The sequence below is a fragment of the Notamacropus eugenii genome, chromosome 6 (genome assembly GCF_028372415.1).
Source record: "Notamacropus eugenii isolate mMacEug1 chromosome 6, mMacEug1.pri_v2, whole genome shotgun sequence".
NCBI classification, from domain to species: domain Eukaryota; kingdom Metazoa; phylum Chordata; class Mammalia; order Diprotodontia; family Macropodidae; genus Notamacropus; species Notamacropus eugenii.
Window position 1 is genome coordinate 385,175,824 of NC_092877.1, and position 21,352 is coordinate 385,197,175.

The 21,352-nt window shown below is 44.3% G+C and overlaps 1 protein-coding gene across 2 annotated transcripts in view; it reads left to right on the plus strand.

Moving 5' to 3' along the window:
• Nucleotides 1-1,533: 1,533 nt before the first annotated feature.
• Nucleotides 1,534-21,352, plus strand: part of PLAAT1 (phospholipase A and acyltransferase 1) — a 30,706-nt gene continuing 10,887 nt past the window's right edge. The window contains exons 1-4 of one of the 2 annotated variants that reach the window (XM_072618873.1): nucleotides 1,534-1,726; nucleotides 14,049-14,187; nucleotides 16,018-16,286; nucleotides 17,916-18,001. In XM_072618873.1, coding sequence (XP_072474974.1) covers nucleotides 14,049-14,187; nucleotides 16,018-16,286; nucleotides 17,916-18,001 — 494 coding nt within the window. In that variant the 5' untranslated portion in view covers nucleotides 1,534-1,726. Of the gene's footprint in view, nucleotides 1,727-13,679; nucleotides 13,767-14,048; nucleotides 14,188-16,017; nucleotides 16,287-17,915; nucleotides 18,033-21,352 lie in introns of those variants that run through there. The other variant, XM_072618874.1, reaches the window with a different exon arrangement.

Here is a 21,352-nt window from a genome sequence, read left to right on the forward strand (position 1 = left end):
CTCCCCGACTGTGCAGCCCTCCCCGATTCACATTCATGAATCCATATCACCGAGAGAAGACTGGATGATTAAGAGCCCGATTAGAGCAAGCAGATTAACCTGGCAAACATCCTAAATTTCACTCCTAAGCAGGGAGGCTTTCTAAATGCTCACGGTAATGGCCTTGTAGAAAATCACAAGCCAGCCTCTGCCTTCCTTGATGACTCAATTGAAACCTACTGAGTTTAGGGGCATAAAGAGAAAGGAGGCTTATGAATTTTCTCATTGGGAATTTAAAGAGGATTAGACAGGAAGTGTTTCTAACTGCAAACACATATTTAAACAAGAAAGGATTAAAAAAAAAAAAAACCTCCCCTCTCTCACACATAGAGAGACCCTTGGCTATTTCTCCATGTCCAGATAGATAACCTCAGCAACCTCCCTCGCCTTTTATCAAATGAGGAGGGTTGGAGAAGAGAATCTTCAAGATCTTCCCAGCTCCGACATTCTACGATTCCATGAAATCAGCAAGCCTGTGCCAGGTTTGTTCCCAACTTTTTTTCAAAGAGCAAATGAATTCAAAAAACACCCTGAAAAGCATCAATAATTCACATGCATCAAAGGCCTTGGTTTCGAAGCAAACCGAGGTAAATCCCAAAGGCACTTTGTATTTCTCTGAGTCGCCTGAACTGAACTCACCTGCCTTGAATTCGAATAAAGATCAAATCTAATTCCTTTGTGAAAAAGTACATCTGCCTAACCTAGAAGCTAATCATGGAGAGAGGCCACCATACGTGGGAGGCAGTGCAGCATGGCAGAGAGGTGTGAATTCAAGTCATCGCTCTGACACTTAATACCTGGGCAACTCCATCAAGGTCCCTTAACTTATCTAGTTCTCAGTTTCCCTGTTTGTAAAATGAGGGTGTTGAATTGGATCAGACAAAGGTTATCTCGGTGAAGAATATATATATATACATGTGTGTATACATACATATATCTACATCTGCATATGTATATGTACATACATCTCTTCATTAATCCAGAACTGAAATGTAGCATTCATTTAATGATGAATGCAGATGACAAACATTAGTCTGAGGGGAGTGGGGATGTAGGATTCACTTTCAACATGAAGGATTTATTTCGAAGGTTCCTTTCAGTTGAAAATGTCACTGTAGAGCCCTGTGTGAGTTTCTTCATATATAAGAAGGACTTGCACTAGATGATTTCTGAGGTCCCTTAGAGCCCTAGATCTGGATGCAAGGTGCTCTGGGCCTCAATTTCTTCCCCTATAAAATAAGGTCACTGATTCAATCACAAAGTACCTTATAACCAACGAGAACTTCTGAAGAATATAATTGTTTCATCCAAAAATTGCATATGGCAAACAGAGAAGATGGGCTGGTCCTGTGATGAGAGTAAGGGATGACATGAATTCCAAGAGGGATGACCTGAGTGGTCAAGAAAATAGATATCCAGCATGCTGGGTGGATCCACGTGGCCAACATTATCTGGATCCAGACAAGAGTGGCCAAGGCTGGGCAAGCATGGATGGGTGTAGTCAGAGGGAACTGCTCAGTGAGTGAGATCACAGAGCCATCAGTGTTCTCTCAGTGATGCCTGTGGCTATGACCAGGGGTGACCCTAGTCTACCAAAGGGAAAGTGTGCAGATGACCCAAAGGACAGGGGAGAGAGGAAGTCAGCTGCAGTGGATTCCCAATGATGACCTACAAGCAATAAGTGAAAGTAATGTTGTTGAGGAAATGTATGATGGGAATGATGGGGGCAGGGGTGGGAAGGAGAGCCATGGGTCTGGAAATGGATTGATTTCTAAGTGGAGAGGTCCTTAGGGGTCACTCAGTAACAATTAACATTTCCATAGCACTTTTAAGTTTGTAAAGTAACTTATAAATGCTCTCATTTTATCCTCCCAACAATCCTTTGAGGTAGGTCAGATTCCCAAATGAGGAAACTGAAGCAGACTTCATTAAGTAAAGAGACTTGCCAGGGGTCACACATCTACTAAGTGCTGAGGCCAGATGGGACCCTTAATCCCACTTCCTCAGATGTTTTCAGACCCAGACAGGGCAAGCAATCTTTTCGATGTCACACAGGTGACCAAGCCTGTATTTGGACCCCAGATACTATGACTCCAAATGCATATCTCTTCCCACTCCATCACATTTTGTCCGGTATGTCAGGATATTTGGCAAGACCATTTTTTTTTAACAGCTTGGCTCTTCCCTAGTTGGCAACATCAAGAAAGATGCCTCAGCTGCCCAAGTCCCTACCCAGACATTAGTTCTGTCTAAATGATTTGGGCAGGACAGCCAAGCAGAGAGCAGCCACAGAAGGCTGTTTTAAATCTTGATACAGTGAACTCTTTGGGTTGTTACTTTTGTTTTAAAGTGGAGGAGAGAGAAAGAGAGGGTCAGCAGTTTTTCTATCTCAATTTGAATTCATTTTTATAGAGAGAACCGGCTTCCTGCTACACATGCCCCTCCCCCACGCACATACAGGTACATGCAGACTGTATGCCAGCCTTAGATGATGCAACATAACTCCACCCACAGTCTCTGACTCCTGGCCAGGTCATGGCCCCTTTGAATAAGCTTTGTGGGCTCACAGCATCCTGTACAAAGCTCTCCCCCAGATGGCCTCCCCTCTCCTGGGCAGAGGTGGGCAAGGAGAGAGGTCAGTACCCCCGGAAGCTTGCCTGATCTGCTGTGTCTTTCTAACTGAGACCACTAAGCCTGCCAATTTGGCTGCCAGATCTGTTCAGGTCCATCTAAAGCCACTTCTTTTCCAGGGAACAGGGGAAGGTGAAGAAGTCCTGGCAGCAGGTGGCAGGGGCCCCTCCTCAGTGACAGTTGATTGGGCAGTTGAAGGGACTCCGTTTTACGGGAACAGTCCTGGGAGACAGGGATGGAACCTAGTGCTGGCCCTCTGATCCTTATATCCCTCACATCCAGGGCCCAGTCTTGGGCCTCCTGGGCCGCTGGACAGGGGTTGATTCAAAGGCTGCTCACTGCAGTGCCTGTGACACTGGACTGGGGGAGTGGGTGAGGAAGCGTGGTCTTAAGGCATCTGGCCTAAGCAACAGGCTGGCCGGAAAAGTGTTCTTCCGCCAAGGAAGCCTCTGGTTGTCTGCCCTCTCCCTTTGGTTTCAGGAGCCCCTCCCAGGGTCAGTATTCCCAGGAATCCCGTGAGAATCTCCGCCTCCCCTCACTCCCATTCCCCCCCGCCCCGGCCAGCCCCCACTCCCACCCCCGCTTGTAGCTCAGGTAGCAGAGTTGTGGGGAAATCTTGACCGTAAACCTGTCTTGCCCTCCTCCTGGTGGTGGGAGGGGGAGGCGGACTCACTCTGGACTCCAGTAGGTGGAACATTGCCTCTTCTCCCTCTCACTGCCAGGAGGGAAGGTGGTTGGCTGTGCGCACTGACCGGTTGGTTCCCTCACCCCCCCACCTCCGGCTCCCAGCTCTCGGGTTCCTACTGCCTCCAGCAGGGCAGAGTTTGAGAGAGTGGGGATTCAGGGGCGGGGTGTGATTGATCAGTGGCTGCCAGCACCAGAGGTCTCCGTTGAGTTAATGGTCTACTGACTCCAAAGGCCAGTGAGAAGAGGACTAGACAAGGCAAAAGGGATGGGGAGGGTCTGGAGGGCTCGGGTTGTGTGCACACGGCTGTACTCCTTTTGAGTGTGTGTATGTATGTGTGAGATTAATCTGTCATGTGCACGTCTGTCTGCCTGCTTTCATCTTGGTGTGTTCTCTCTCTGTGGGTCTATGTGTGCATGAGCCCCCCAGCCTGGCAGCCGCTGCTGCCTTGGGGCCAGGTGTGACTTTGGTAGCGGCTGTGCGGGAGACCGGCCGCCCGCCGAGGACTGAGAGCAAGGTGAGGCAGTCGGGTCTCGGGCTCAGGCGCCGCCTCCTCTCTGTGTGCTCTGCCCACAGGCGCGCGGCCCCTCCCACGTAGGAGCTGCGGCCCAAGACTCTGCTGGTGCGACCTTGCAGTGCAGGGAGCGGGGGGTGCTGGTGAGGCCCTGGGGGTGCTGTAGGTAGGGCCTGCTCCTCCTCCTCCCGCCAGCCCGGCCTCAGCTTTGGCTTGACCGTTTGCTTCTGCTCCTCCAGACAGGGCCGGGGTCGCCAAATCCTCGCATTGCCGATCCCGCCCGAGAAAGAAAAGTACCCCGGCTTTCCTGGCTCCTGTTCTCCCAAGGCTGGATATGCGGGGCAACGGGAGGACCCAGGTTCTGCCTGTGGTCCTGGTAGCTGGGGTCCGCTCTGCAATTACGGCTGTTGCTGCTGCTTCACTTTTGGGGTGGCAGGGAGGGAGCACTGGACTCAGGGCACCTTGGGTAGCCAGGGCTTCCTAGGCCAGGACTTAAGTGGACACCACAGTTGCAGGGACAGATGATCTTCCGTGACCCATGCCAGAAGGCTGGAGACTTAGCACTGAGTAATGCCCATTTCTGGCAAACAGTGCGTAGCCCCACTTTACAAACGAGGAGGAAACGGAGATGAATGGAGTGACTTGCGCAGGGTCACACAGCAGCCAAGTGCCCGGAGGTGGGATTCAGTCCCGGGTGTGCCTGTGCCAAGTTCAGCCCTTTCTGTCAAGCTTCTTTGGCCTTTAGAGTAACCCTTCTTTGAGTGATGCTTGGGGACTGGCGCTTCGAATCGGGAGCATCCTCATTTTAGAGAAAAGAAATGATGTCTGGAGTCCATGTAAGGCAAAGGGTGTTGAGGGAGCTGGCTGGGGGCACGGGGTGGAGATGTTGCCTCTGCGTTAGAAGAGGCAGTTCTAGCCCCCTCCTGCTTCCCTTCTCCCACTCCCACCCCCACTCCTATGTGGGCAGGAGGGCATCATGGACTTCAGAACCAATTGGGCTCGTTGTCTCTCCCCAGAGAGGGAGTCCTTAGGGCTGCCATTGACAGGAGATCTATTTGGGTGTAAGAGAAAAAATTATTTCCCCTCACAGATTCTAGATTGAACTTTTTGTACCTTAGTTACTGTCGACTCCTCAGGAAATTATGAAGCCCCACTCACTGGCAACCCACAGCCACAGCCCCACTCAGCTCATTTGGCTTATGTTCGGCTTTCTCCGACTGGTTCTGTAATCTTACAAGCATTGTTAAACCTGGTGCTTAGAGAAAGGGAGGAGGAGAGGTGGCCAGGATGATATTTATGAAAGGCAAGACCTGGTCTGGATTCCACTTGGTAGTTCTCAGAGAAAGCTGTGGATTCAGATCTCTTCCCTGGCACTTACTAGCTATGTGAGTCCGACCGGATCACTTAGGATTCCTGAGCTTCCCCACCTCCTTAGGACCTCTCTCCCTTCACAGATAGTTTGCCCCTTGGTGAATCTCCCCTCCCCCACCAGTTCCTCATGCTGACAAACAGCCTCAGTTTCCCCATCTGAAAAATTAGGAGGTTGGATCATTAGAAGACCTCTCCTGTCCTACTCATTTATGAATCTCTGATCTCCCAAATAACACCTTAATACAGCCAGCTCTCTGTGGTCATGGGGAAGGTCATTTGGTCATTTGGAGAAGGAAAGGGAGCAAAGATGCGCAGCACCCTTCTATCCAGATCCCTTCACTTTCCCTGATTTCCACTGTGAGCTGATCTTACATGTTGCTGTTCTGATTCAAAAGATGTGTTTAAGCCCTGGCATGGTCTTTGGGTTGCCTGGAAAAGCTTGTTCAATTCGTTGGTGCTCCATGCTAGAGACATTCACAGTCCTGGAGAACCTCCATCATAGGGTCACTGGGAGAAAAGGGCAAAGTTGAAGCTTGTGATTTGGCAGTGGCCCCATAGGTGTTCTGGGGACACTGGAAGTCACAGATGCATATGAGCAGGGGGTGTTCAGGCATTGTGTTGGGCACAGGTGTGAAAGTCACCAAATTGGAAAGGACCTAGAAGCCAGCCAGCCTATACATGAAATATGGACACACATAAGCACACAGACACATACATATTGGCTACCACATACCACACAAATGTCCCATCCCCTTTCAGAAAACTCTTGAGTGGAGGGAGGAGGGGTCACCTTACTCAAGCTCCTTCGTGACCTCCCCTCATTGCCTATCCTGGTTCTATTCTCTGTTAGAGCAGAAACAATCCCTCCTTCATATAGCCCTTCAGATACTTGAAGGTAGTTATGAGCATTAATCTGCAGACATTAAGCATCTACTTTGTGTCATACATACATACATCTGTATATGCATATACATTTATGTTTTTATGTCCATCTGTATGAATATATCTCCATATAGATGATATAAATATTAGAAGGCTATTGGAATAGTCTGGGGCAGAGTGGATGAGCATTTGCCCCAGGGAGATGGCTCTGAACGTTTAATGGAACGTTTTTGAGAAATGTAACACAGACACAGCAAGATTTCACAACATTGACATGTGGGTTGAAGGAGAGGGAGGAGTCTAGGATCACTCCTAGGCTGTCAGCGTGGTATAGCCGCAAGTCCCCTGACACATCCAGGATGGCCTGCTAGTGCAGGTTCTTAGATTTGCTTTTCTAAAAGGAAAGCAACTTTTGAGGCAGCAACAACAATCTTACTTTAATCAAACACATATGTCATTCACAGTTCAGAGGAAAAAACCAGCACCCTGAACTTCAGAGAAAATACAAACAGAAATGACAAGCAGAGAAAACAGCACAAAGACCAACAGACAGGGCTTTCAACTGTCTGAACATAAGCAATACATACATCACAGATCAATAGACAGATCCACCTGTCTGATCATTACATATACAGTCACCAGAGAAAGAAGCAACAACATCTGGGTTTTCAAAGTGGGGGTGAGGGGAAGAGAGCCTCCTTAGTCGTTACGCAGAGTCTAGTCTAGCCTAATCACATGAACACTCTTCCAAAGATTGAACACCAAAGCAAAACCTTACCTCAGAGTATATATAGAGCCAGAAGCCCTCCCAACTCACTTCAGGGTCTAATTACCAAAAGGTGTGAAAGCCTTCAAGCAAGCAAACCTCCCCAATAAGCAAACTTTCCCTTTAAAAAAGATCCTCCTTCACTGGGCTCCACTGAGATCTATTAATGGGTGGGGAACATCTTTAACTCCCCGTTAACATAAATCCCATTAACATTATGTGTAGGTGAGTGAAAGGAAGGTGGTACCTTCAACAGAAATAGGAAAATCTGGCAGAGGTAATGGTTTGTGTGGAAAGGTGAGTTTTGTTTTGGTTATATTGAGTTTGAGATGTATCTAGGACATTCACCTGGAAATATCTAATATGTCTTCTCTAGGCTCTGGCAATGATGAGATTGTCTTGATATCCTGACAATATATGATCTCTCTTCCTTGTCCTTGGTTGCCCCATTGGCACCATATCCAGCAGAACTGATGGTTCCAATCTCCTACTTTGTCTTTGAAAGATATCAGAGACAGGGGTCCAGGATTGAGCTTGGAGTTTGAATGGAGATAAGCCAGTCAGAAGAAAAGCCAGTCAGGGATTTATCAGTTGTGTATCCTTGGGCAAATTTGACCCTAAAGCTAGCTTCTCTAGGCCCCAAGTCTCTTATCTAAAAAATGAGTAGGATTGAACCATATAATCTCTTAAACTTCTGACTTGAAATTCTATGACTTGGGAAGGATTGGAGTAGGCTACTCATACTTTCATTCCTAAAATTCTCTTCTTCTAAATACTTTTTTCCCTTTATCAGTTCAACCATTCAATTTAACACATATTTTCATGTGCAAGTGTTCCTGCTGTCACATTCTTCAAGAGACACCATAGAAAGATCACTGGACTTGGTGTCAGGAGAGCCTGATTGACATATTTTAGCATTTACTCCCTCCTCTAAGATTCCCTTTCCTGATCTGCAATGGGGCTGCAGGAGAGCATCTCTAAAGTCTTATCCTCTATCATTCTGCAGTTCTGAGGTTCTGATGGACCATAAATTAGACACAGAAAGTACATTGACCATCATAAAAGAATGAGATGAAGGCAACAGGAAATAGTAGAAAGGACAAAGGATTTTGGAGAGGAAGACCTGAATTTAAGTGTCTTAGATTTAGATTTAGAGCTGGAAAGGACTTTAGAGGTCACTGAGTCCTTATTTTAGCGAAAAGGAAACTGAGGCACAGAGAGTTTCAATAACTTGCCCAAGATTACCTAATCACTAAGGAGAAATGCATGAATTAGAATCCTGGGTCTGCTTTTCCCTATCGGTATCACCTTGGAAACATAGTCTAACCTTTCTTCTCCACTCCCAAAAATGAGGGAATTGGAATATAGACACACATACACATACATTTAGATATATACACAGATATAATTAAATCCATGAATTGGATAATTAAGTACATAAATATAATTATAAATAAAATATATGTAATAAGATGTATGTGTACATATACATACATATATTTATACATATGTCCATATATGTGTGTATATATGTATGTATGTCCTTACATATGATATATAATCTTTAGTGTAAACTTCCAGCTCCAAGTCCTGTGATGTGTCGCTGTTCACTTGGCCACAAGGGGATGCTAGGCAAAAGGATGATGAGAGCTAAATAGTATGTTTACCCTCTGATTGTATGAGCATCCATCTGAATCGGGATTCCTGTTCCTATTTCCATAAGTTTGTATGTGAACCATCGACTTTAACCAGGTCTCTAAACTCTAGCACACAGTTCTATGGATAATTGATGTAGATTCCATTCATTTGTTGACTTATTCATCCACCATTGATTAAACTGCTGAATTAATATTCCTTAAGCACAGATCTGACCATGCCACTTCCCGGCTCACAAAGCTACAGAGACTCCCTTTGTTTCTGGGATAAAACACAAACTCTCGTACTGAGCACGTAAAGCTATCCCTACTTTGGGACCAGTCGACCTTCATAGACCCCTTAGAGACACTCTTGCTAGATGAGTTTGCCTGCTGTTTTCATGTCTCCCATTTTGTGCTTTTGCAATTGACTGGCTAAGCCATATTGGGCTTGGTTTTAGTGGTAAGAGTTCTGGTTCTAGAGTAAGAGTCCTGTTGTGTAAGATTTGGGTCCTGGGCTGGATCACCTAGAGGAGAGAGCCTGGTATCTAAGGCTATGGTTCTGGAGGTGATAATCTGGGTGTCTGAAGCTCTGGTCCCAGAGGTATGAACTGCAATCTACCACTTTTGTTCTTCAGTCTGATTGCCTGGTGATAAGGACCTATTATCTAAAGCCTTAGAGGTAAGGAACCTTGTTTTGTTTTGTTTTGTTTTTGAAATTCAAATTCCAGAGGGAAAGATGCCACGTCTTACGCTCTGTTCTGACTTTGAAAAGTCTAATGCCTAAGACTAATCCTGAGAGGGGTCTATCATGGAAATTGATATCATTAGGGTGATTTCATTATTTTGATGCAGCTCACAAGGAGGCCAGGAGATACTTCTCTAACATCTCCTCCTTCCTCTGTTCTCCAAGGGGAACTTTTATTCCTGCTAGGAGGGAAAGCAGGAGGTAGGGACCAGAAGCTGGTCACTCTGTTTTCCTTATGGAGAAGGTGTAATTTGCTAGGATCATATAAATCAACTCCCTTAAATATTGTTTGTCTAGTTTTGGGTTTAAACTAATCATCTGATTGCTATTCATTAAGGGGTAAAAGAAGCCCCCAAACTTTATATCCAAGGTTTGACTCCTTTCCTACCAAATGAACATACATTGCAAGGAAAACCATTTTTCAAGTCTATAGCAAAAAAAAAAAAAAAAAAGCCATCACAGAGAGTATACAATAAGAGCTTATGCACCAGGCAATACAATGATTGGAGGAGCTCTCCCTTTGGCAATGAGTTAATTCAACTCAAAAAAAAAAAAAAAAGTCTCAGATCTTACCAAAAGAGGGGAAAAATCACTCGAATTTCTAGTGTGGCAGACTGAGGAAAGATGAGACTCCCACTTGCTCTCAGGCTGGCTGCTTGCCAGAACATTTCTCTCCCTTCAGTGACCTGGAGAAAGGTTAGCATCACACACCTCATTGGAAACTGCAAGTCAGAAGACTGCCCTCTCCTCTCTTATTCTTCACAATCTGCCCTGCCTCCTCATGCAGGTGCAGACCATTGATCTCCACCAATGAGAGAGAACCCCATACCAGTGGGCTTGGAACTCAGCTTACATTAGGAAGTTGTATCAAGGCAAGGAAGGTAGCAATGTTCTCCAAGATTGTAGGTTTTGGATGGAAGGCAACCACTCAAGGTCTACAAACACATATCTCCAGCTTCTCAATAACGACTCATTTCACTAGCAGTCACTGGCATCCTTTCAGTATGGATTTTCATCTGCTCTCTGAGTCAACTATAATTTTGAGTTTTTTGGGAAGGGGCAGATTGTTCTTTTACAAGATTCACTGCCTTCCAGAATCCCCAGAAGAATATTTCCGATAAAGTACCATAAAATTGTATGTGTTTGGTGGTGTTAGTGGTGGGTTGAAGTTTTGTTTATTTGTTTATGTGTCTGAGCAGCTTGCTCATTCAAAACCTTATAATTTCTTAAGTAAATTCAGTCTACTCTCTTTCCTCCATTCAGTTATGGGCCCTAGTCATTGCCCCTCTCAGGAGCTGTCCCCGATATATACATTATGGGACAAGGGGCTCCCTATAAATCTGTGTGTCATAATATGGATGATGAGGAATTCTTTATCCATTTAGATTTTCCTATGTGGATGGTTAGACTGATTGTCTTTTCAGTGGTTGTATTCTTTTGTATTCTGGGGTTTGGTGCAATCAGCGTACTGTCATCCACAAAGAGGAGAATCTGGAGTACTTCACCCTCCCCAGGGAGTTCTATATTCTGCAGTGCACATCCTCCATGGCAGAGGTGAATGCCTTGGGCTAGCACCATTTTATGTCATGCTTGATTTTAACTGAGGATTGTGAAGAAGGTGGGAATTAATTTCAAATTTTAGACCTGCAAATGCCATGTTTACCTGTGTTCCAAAATATATATAAAGAGCAAACCTAGGTACTGACCATTCTTTTTTTTTTAATTTAACTTTTAACATTCATTTTCACAAAATTTTGGGCTCCAAATTTTCTCCCCATTTCTCCCCTCCCCCCACCCCAAAATGCCAAGCATTCTAATTGCCCCTTTCACTGATCTGCCCTCTCTTCTAACATCCCTCCCTTCCCTTGTCCCCACCTTCTCTTTTGTCCTGTAAGGCCAGATAACTTTCTATACCCATTACCTGTATTTCTTATTTCCTAGTAGTAAGAACAATACTCGACAGTTGTTCCTAAAACTTTGACTTCCAACTTCTCTTCATCCCTCCCACCCCACCCATTCCTTTTGGGAAGCAAGCAATTCAATATAGGCCATATCTGTGTAGTTTTGCAAATGACTTCCATAATAGTCATGGTGTGTTAGACTAACTATATTTCCCTCCATCCTATCCTGCCCCCCATTGCTTCTATTCTCTCTTTTGATCCTGTCCCTCCCCAAGAGTGTTGACTTCAAATTGTTCCCTCCTCCCATTGCCCTCCCTTCCATCATCCCCCCGACCCTGCCTATCCCCTTCTCCCCTACTTTCCTGTATTGTAAGATAAGTTTTCATACCAAAATGAGTGTGCTTTTTATTTCTTCCTTTAGTGGAATGTGATGAGAGTAAACTTCATGTTTTTTTCTCACCTCCCCTCTTTTTTACTCCGCTAAAAAGTCTTTTGCTTGCCTCTTTTATGAGAGATAATTTGCCCCATTCCATTTCTCCCTTTCTCCTCCCAATATATTTCTCTCTCACTGCTTAATTTCATTTTTTTTAAAGATATGATCCCATCCTCTTCAATTCACTCTGTTCTGTGTGTGTGTGTGTGTGTGTGTGTGTGTAATCCTACCCACTACCCAGATACTGAAAAGTTTCAAGAGTTACAAATATTTTCTTTCCCTGTAGGAATGTAAACAGTTCAACTTTAGTAAGTCCCTTATGACTTCTCTTTGCTGTTTACCTTTTCATGCTTCTCTTCATTCTTGTGTTTGAAAGTCAAATTGTCTTTTCAGCTCTGGTCTTTTCATTAAGAATGCTTGAAAGTCCTCAATTTCATTGAAAGACCATTTTTTCCCCTGAAGTATTATACTCAGTTTTGCTGGGTAGGTGATTCTTGGTTTTAGTCCTAGTTCCTTTGACTTCTGGAATATCATATTCCATGCCCTTTGATCCCTTAATGTAGAAGCTGCTAGATCTTGTGTTATCCTGATTGTATTTCCACAATACTTGAATTGTTTCTCTCTAGCTGCTTGCAATATTTTCTCCTTGACCAGGGAACTCTGGAATTTGGCCACAATGTTCCTAGGAGTTTCTCTTTTGGATCTCTTTCAGGTGGTGATCAGTGGATTCCTTGAATATTTATTTTGCCCTCTGGTTCTAGAATATCAAGGCAGTTTTCCTTGATCATTTCATGAAAGATGATGTCTAGGCTCTTTTTTTGATCATGGCTTTCAGGTAGTCCCATAATTTTTAAATTGTCTCTCCTGGATCTATTTTCCAGGTCAGTTGTTTTTCCAATGAGATATTTCACATTATCTTCCATTTTTTCACTCTTTTGGTTTTGTTTTGTGATTTCTTGGTTTCTCATAAAGTCATTATCCTCCATCTGTTCCATTCGGATTTTGAAAGAACTATTTTCTTCAGTGAGCTTTTGAACCTCCTTTTCCATTTGGTTAATTCTGCTTTTTAAAGCATTCTTCTCCTCATTGGCTCTTTGACCCTCTTTTGCCAATTGAGTTAGCCTATTTTTCAAGGTGTTATTTTCTTCAGCATTTTTTGGGTCTTCTTTAGCAAGGTGTTGACCTGCTTTTCATGCTTTTCTTGAATCTCTCTCATTTCTCTTCCCAGTTTTTCCTCCACCTCTCTAACTTGATTTTCAAAACCCTTTTTGAGCTCTTCCATGGCCTGAGGCCATTGAATATCTATTTTGGATGTTGGGATGCAGAAGCCTTGACTTTTATGTCTTTCCCTGATGGTAAGCATTGTTCTTTCTCATCCAAAAGGATGGGAGGAGATATCTGTTCACCAAGAAAGTAACCTTCTATGGTCTTATTTTTTTTTCCCTTTTTTGGGCATTTTCCCAACCAGTTACTTAACTTTTGGGTCATTTGTCAAGAGTAGGGTATACTCTGGGATTCTGTGAGATCTCAGTTCCTCCAATGTGGCACAATCAAGCGTGTCCTAGTCTGGATGCAGAGAGGGACTTTTGTGCCCAGAATCTTAGCAGATACCTCTCCACAGCCACTTGGCCTCCATTTCCAATAAAGTCAGCACTGGGGGCTGATTTTCAGATAAGATGGATGGGCAGGGCCACCATTCAGTGTGTGACAAAGACCAGCTCTCCCAGGGCCTTCACCCAGGGCTGAGGTAAGACTCAGCTTTTCAATGCCCCCAGGGGTTTTTACACTCCACCAAGGAGCAGTCTGTATGGGCTGCTGTGCACCCTCTGTGGCTGCTGCCTGCTGCCAGTGATATGGGAAGGCCCTTCTCCCTTCCTGGGCAGCTGATAAAACCCCGTCACTGACCTTTGGCACCTGTGGGCCAAGGGATCTGAGGACCCGCTAGTGCAACTGGAGATTCTGCCCCTGAGGTGTCCTCCTCCCAGAGTCTTGTAGCATTGAGCTGCTCAGCCAAGGCTGAGCTGGGCTCCGCACTGAGCTCTGCATCCAGTACAACCGACATTTCTGTGGGCCTTTCAGGTCACCGTGGGCTGGAAATCTCCTCCGCTCTGTTGTTCTCCACTTCTGCTGCTCCAAAATTTGTTGAGAGTCCCTCTCCACAGGTATTTTATGGGCTGTGGGGAGGACCCTGCATATGTGTGTCTTTCCAGTCTGCCATCTTGGCTCCGCCCCCTGGTACTGACCATTCTGTTTGGAAAGCTCTTATAAGAGGAAGACAGGAGAGTCAGCACAAGCACAATTTGGTGACACCACTAGGAATAGGAAATGCCAAGGATCATGGTTCATTAGACATGACTGCTACCCTTTCCCTTAGGTAAAATTCTTTTTCAAGGATATTTTTAAGGATAAACTCCTTGGCTAATACTCTGGATTTGTCCTCCCAGATGGCAGCAAATGATGACTTTGGTTCATATTATCCTGGCAATCCTCAACCTGGGGACCTGATTGAAGTATTTCGTCCAGGTTACCAGCACTGGACTTTATATCTGGGTGATGGCTATGTCATCAACATGGCCCCAACAGGTAAGAGCCTTGCCCAATTATTTTTTAAAGAATATATTTCCAGTGATATCTTTTGTTTTTCTAATACCTACATTTCCCATTGTATCTGTCCCTCTCACCCTGACCCAGAAAGATATCCTTTGTAATAAAAAAAGAAAAAAAAGGCAAAAAGAGCACCAAAATGAAACATGTCAAAAAAAGTCTGATGCCCCATGCCCGTGGTACTCCACCTCTGCTAAGAAGTAGGAGAGATGGTCTTCTCATATCTCTTTGGAGTCAAACTTATTCATTATAATTTTACAGCATTCAGTTTTGATTGTGTTAATGTTCCTTTTTCTTGATTTTTTTTGTTCTTTTTCATCAACATTATGTATGTTGCTTTTTCTCGTTCTGCTTACTTCACCTGACATCAGTTTATGCAAGTCTTCCCATGATTCTTTGTATTTATCATAGTTGTTTCTTATGGCACAGTGGTAGTCTATTATATTCATATAGAACAATTTATTTAGCTAATAGATCATTTATTTCCCCTGAGTTTCATAGAAGAATAGAATTATTACTTTAGAAATGAGATGAACCTTAGAGGTCATCTAGTCCAACTCCTCATTTTACAGATGAAGAAACTGAGGATTGAAAGATTACATGACTTTCCTAAGGTTGCACAAGATATAAATGGCAAAACCAGGATTTGAACTCAAGTTCTTTGACTCTAACCAAATACAGTGCTCCACTGTTTCCCATCACTTCCCTTTATATGTACTTTCCCCAGTATGACAGGGAGAGCAATACCATTAGCTCCCACCTGAAGCTTCTCCTGGAAGAATCAAAGGAACATTGAAGGGGAGGGGGAAGGATGAACAAGGATTCTAAGTATTTGCTTTCATTTTAAAATTATGTATTATAAACTTAATTATTAAAATGTTATTATCAATTTCTTATAAACTTAATGTCAAATGTCACTGTTTAACTTTTTTTGCAACTACCCACACTTGAATTATTAAGAAACACATCAAACATAACAATGTGTTAGTGCCTTGATCCATCTCTCCCAAATTTGTCCATTCACTTCCATCTCCTCTCCCTCAGACTAGAGTAGTGGATGTGAGGGTGGGAGTGGGGGTGGGGGAGAGGATGTGTGCAGCCCCCCTTCTCCTTTGGCTTTTCTTGATCTACTTTGTTTCACACAGGTCCTTCTAGAATTCTTTTTGCTTTCCTCATAACCCTCCTGTGTCAGTCTTCACTGCATTCAAGAATTGCATTACAGGAACGTGATAGGATTTATTTAAGCGTCAAATTGTTGCTGGCAGCTTCTTTTTTTCCCTTCTTTTTACAAGTTAGTCTGTTGTGAATTATATCTGTTTTCTTTTGGCCAGTGATCCTGAGCGCTTTACATAGGGAGTAAACTGCTGCATTGGCCAATTCTCAGGAATTGCCAGGGAGGATGTCTAATAACATTAATGATTTTCATGGTTCTTCCTTAAGTGGTCTTAGATGCCAGGCCCTGGGTTAGCCTGAGGATACAATGACAAAAAGACAAATTGTCCAGTAGCTTACAATCTCCTGAGTTATTGTTTTGCCAAATGACAGGCAAGTTATTTGGGGTTTTATTTGTGTTTTTTCTTCTTGCGCTTGTTTTTTTATTTTTTGTTTACAATTATTTGTATTTGTTTTTGTCATTGGTACTTGTGGTTTTTTTGTTTCAGTTGCTTCCTCAGTTCTGCAGTGCTGGAAGAGAAAGCACGAACCTTTTTAATTCTCAGAAAGAGTTCAAAGCAGAGGGAGGTGGAGAGGCTCAGGGCTGCCTCGCCGTCACAAGTGACCGTCCTCTTGCTTTGCTCGCTTCCCTTGCAGAGGACAGCTCCCCCGTCCCGTTCACAAGTGCTAAGTCCGTGTTCAGCAAAAAGGCCCTGGTACGGATGCAGCTCTTGAAGGACGTCGCGGGGAACGACACTTACAGGATCAATAACAAATATGACGACCTGTACCCGCCTCTGCCGCTGGATGAAATCATTCGCCTGTCGGAGTTCCTCATTGGCCAGGAGGTGTCCTATGATCTGTTTGTCAACAACTGCGAACACTTTGTGACTTTGCTCCGATACGGAGAAGGGATTTCGGAGCAGGTAATGAACGCCCTTCTCTCCAGCTCTAGAGCTTTGGCTTATGGTCTTCAGAGGGGAAGTTTCTGTGCTGGGGGAAAATCTGTTTTCTTTTCGCTTGGCGTGTTCAAGAGGGGAGCAGTAGAAAGAGTACTTAGTGGTTCTGGCAGAAGGTGACCTGGGTTCAAATCCAGCCTCAGACACTTACTTTCTGTGCAACCTTGGTATAGTCTTTTACCCTCTCTGAGCTCCAGCTTCCTCATTTTCAGAATGAGGAGGTTGCATTAGGCTTCCCAGAGGTTCCTTCCCACCTTAGGTCTGGGATCTCACTTTAAGCTTTGAACCCATGGCTCCAGTTGCTCCCTGGCAAGCTCCACCGGACCTCCCTTACATATCCCATGCTCGAGCTGCGTGAAAACAAGCCTGGGATCTTCGCCCCAGCCCTGCTCTATTTCCAGGTTTTACTGCTTCTGACAGTGAAATCACCGAGCGCCCAGTCACCCAAGTTCAGAACCTGTGTTTGATCTTTCCGTCCCTCTCGCTTTCTCTAAATGCCAGTAGATCAGCAAGCCCTAACGTTGCTCCCTCCACAACATGCAAATGGTTCACCACTCCACTACCACTAACCCTGTGCAGGACGCCAAGAATAAATTCCTGGCATTTCCATAGGGTTCCAAGGTCTCCTAAGGACTTGGGAGCACATTAGCTAAAAGGAACCTGGAAAGATGTTGGATGTGAGGCGCTGGCAATATTCACAGTGAGAAACTGTAGGTCAGAAAAGGTAACCATCTTTCAGAAAATGCACAGCTAGCGACTGTTGGAAGAAGCAAGACGGAATCCAGACCTTTCTGACTGATCATCCCAAGCACTAGCCTTTACATAGCACTTTAAGGTTTATAGCATCTTTACATTTGAGCCTCTCAATAACTCAGGAAAGTAGGTCCTATTACTATTCCCTTTTAACAGATGAGCAAATTGAGTCTGAAAGAGATTGAATGATTACCCGAGGGTCACACAACTAAGTGCCTGAGGCTGGATTTGAACTCAGGTCTTCCTGACATCAGGCCTGGGGAACTTCCTACTGTACCACTTAGCTGGCTATATCATGATGAGATTGATGGAGATTGCCCTTAAGGATAGATGAAACTAACCTACTTTTTGGGGAGGGATGGTTCCCAGACTGGTTAATTTTAGTAGCCTGCATGAGGAGTTAACTTGATATGAGATTAAGTACCAATATTGACTTTTCATGCAATTAAAAGGAAATTGGACCTGCCTAATATGAGTGGGGGAGTGGATCAACCCAGTTACATGCGTGGACCCCTTCTCTCTAAAACCCTCCTCTGTCCTCATGGGCTGTTGTTCCTCACAGTAAATGTAACACACCAAGATACTCTCGTCTGCATTGACTCAGTTCAATGGCTTGCCTCTCTCCACAACTCATTTGTGTGTTGATAATTGGGAATTCATTGAACTTTGATTTCATCAGGGAATTAAGAAAAATTTTTATCATCTTCATAGATGTATGACCACAATAGAAATGCCCTTTATCTTGAGCAGGGAGAAGAAAGGACTGAAGGGGCAGGCTACTCCTGGGACTGCTGGATCCTCTTCCGAAGGAGACCTTTCTGTTTCATTTTCTTTTCTTAACAGGCCAACCGAGCAATTGGTGCGATCGGGATTGTGACCGCTGCTGCTGGTGCCTTCTCCCTCCTTGGCTTGTTTCCAAGCAAACAAAGGCAAAAACACTATTAACAGTTTATTGGAGAAATCTTAGAACTGAAGCAACCAGCCATGGACTGGATCACTGAGTCACTGATGCACTCAAGTATGGGCTCAGTGACACCCTGGCTGGGCGCTTCTCCCTTGCCCATTGTCATGTTGCTGAATGCTTTGGGTGCCCTGTACTGATGTGCTGTGGGTCTGTGAGGGTGGGAGGAGGGGCTCTTCAACCAGGGCAACATCTGAAGTTTAATCATAAGAGACTTATTCTCTTTTCCCAAAGATGGTTTCTTTGTATTTATTATGTGGGCAGAGGACTGCCTTCTGCCATGGTCCCGGAGCAAGGCAGCCCCTCAAGTGTCAGCTCTTAGAGAGCAGGGAAATCCATAGTTAGTATGGAAAGATGTACTTGTTCACTAGAAGTCACAGTCTTCCCACCAGGAAGGCAGCATTGCACTAGAAAAGTCCCACTGAGGCTCCTTCTGGATCTAAATTCCTGAGTCCAAAAGACCAAAAAGCCACAGCCTGTGAGGGAGGTCCGACATTTGGAATCTTCCTATCTTTTCATTGTTAAACTAGGTCTGATTCTAGAAGCTTTCTCTGTACCTGAGGTGGGGGTGGGGGAATTCTCTGATGGTTTAGACCCAAAGTGCTTCCCAAATGCCACTCACTGACTCAAGGTTTCTTAAAAGCTGAACTTCTTGATCTGGTGCCAGGTGTAGCTGCAAGTGTCATAGACTGGGACTCAGGAGATAAACCCCACCTGGAACACCAAGGCTAGCAACTTTAACTTGGAGATCTCAGGGACGGGGAAGCAAACCCCTTGTTCACGCCTCCAAAGCAGACCTTTTCATCTCGAGTCTAAATGTGCCTCCTTACAGGCTCACAAAGTCATCAGTATAAGGAAGGGGGAGCTCCCTTCACCAAGGCAGGTTGCTGGCTTCTAGCCAATTAATTATCCCAATGAGGTATCTGAAGCAGTAGCACCCAAACCCAATTGGAAACAGGAGCTAGTAAATTGTTCAATAGGATCCTTGTGGCTGGTTGGTTTAGAAAACCACATATAAACATTAGCCTAGGGTCTATCATATTTTCATTTGTTTTATTAAACATTTCCCAGTTACACGTTAACCTGACGCATGCCAGTGATGTTTGATGCCTCAGGACTGTAACTCCTGTGTCACACAGCCAGGATACATATGTCAGAGGGAGACAAACCCAGGCCTCCCTGATTCCAGTCTGGTTCTCTATCCTCTACTTAACTCTGCATCTCAAAAAAAAGGGGGATCAAAGGGGATTGCGTGACCCCTTGAATAGTTCCTCCACCTCAAACAAGACACTTGTCCTCAGTCCCTTTCCACACTCCCTTCTATGGTCCTTTCCACTGGCAGTGGCCTCCACAGAGCTATTTTCAACCCCTTGTTCTCAACTCCCAAGCTTCCTTCCAGGGGTATCGATCAATGATTCCAAATGCTGCCTGTCTCCTCCACCCCAATCCAAATCCCATGTCCTTTTGTGCCCTGCTGCTAAACACATGCCACAGAGGTGAGTAAGGGCTCAGGGTGTCATGTCATGGTGTGACCAATGGCTTACATATGAATCCTGCTGTAGCTCATAGGCATTCTAAGAGAGGGAGCCTAGATAGTGTCACAGTGCTAAGGATCACAGTAATAATAAGTGGGCCTGCTGTTATGTGGCAAAGCCCTTCACATCATCATCTCCTTTGACCTTCGAAAGAACCCTGGGAGCTGAGGGCTGCAGGGATTATCTCCTCCCTGCCATTTAGAGATGAAATGTGGCCACAAATATCTGAGGGGAGTTACTACCCCAGCTCTTTCTTCTACACTGTGCTCAGTCAAATAAGTGAGATTCTAATGATGGAATTCTGTGCAGTTCTATTTTGAAGAGAGTGAGGGAAATGTGGAGCAGGTTGAGACCAGAAAAGCCTTCCTGGCACTGGTCAAAGTCCTTTCCTCTGAAGAGGGGCCCCTCTGCCACACCTCCAGATCAGCCCAGTCCTGGCACAGCTGGTACGTTTTGCAAACTCGACTAATTATAACCCTGGCTTGGTTGCAGGGCCTTTGCCCAAGGATCCTGGGGTTTCAGTTTCCGTTCCCAGGAGAGGGCTGCCTAAATTGGTCACTGTTTTGAGGCAGCTATTTTGTATGGATCTTCTCTTGTTACATGTATTTTCGTGACAGGTGTTATGGCTTGATTACAGGAGTTGCTTTTTTCTTTTTAAATATATAATTTATTTATTTTCAGTTTTTAACATTCATTTCCACAAGAATTTGAATTCAAACTTTTCTCCCCAGCTCTCCCCACCCCACACTCCTGGACAACATCCACCCCATCCACCCCTTCCTCCAGTCTGTCCTCCCTTTTATTACTCACCCTTCTTCTATCCCCCTTCCTCTCTATTTTCCTGTAGGGCAGAAGAAATTTCTATACTTCATTGCCTGTATAGCTTAATTTCCATTTGCATGCTAAAACAATTTCTAATATTCATTCTTAAAGCTTTGAGTTCCATATTCTCTCCCTCCCTCCCCATCCATCCTCATTAAGAAATCAAGCAATTCAATACAGGTCATAAATGTGTAACAATGCAAAGCACTTCCATAATAGTTACGTTGTAAAAGTCTAACCACATTTCCCTCTGTCCTAACCTGCCATTCATTTATTTCATTCATTCCCTTGACCTGTCCTCCCACAATAGTGTTTGCTTCTGATTATCCCTTTCCCCAATTGGCTGTTCCTTCTATTATCTTCCCTCTCTTATCACCTTCCCCCTTGCCTTCCTGTAGGGTAAAATAGATTTCCATATCAAAAAGTGTGTGCTATTCCCTCCTTAAACCAAATTCCTTGAGAATAAGGCTCTATTATTTCCTTTCATCTCTCTCCTCTTCGCCTCCATTGTAAAAGCTTTTTCTTCCCTCTTTTATGTGAGATGATTTTCTATATTCTACCTCTCCCTTTCTCTTACTCCTAGTACAATCCATTCAACAATAAATTTTATTTTTTTAGGTATTCTCCCTTCATATTCATCTCACCCTGTGCCCACACATACACCCATGTACATATACATACCTACACATATATAATATACACATAAATACATACCCATACCCACCTACATATATGTATTCCCTGTCACTACTCTAATACTGAAAAAGATCTCATAAGTTACAAATAATGTCTTTCCATGTAGGAATATAAATAGTTCAACTTTAATGAGTTCCTTAAGGCTTCTCTTTCCTGTTTACCTTTTCATGTTTCTCTTGATTCTTGTATTTTAAAGTCACATTTTCTATTCAGCTCTGGTATTTTCAACAAGAATACTTGGAAGTCCTCTATTTCATTGAAATTCC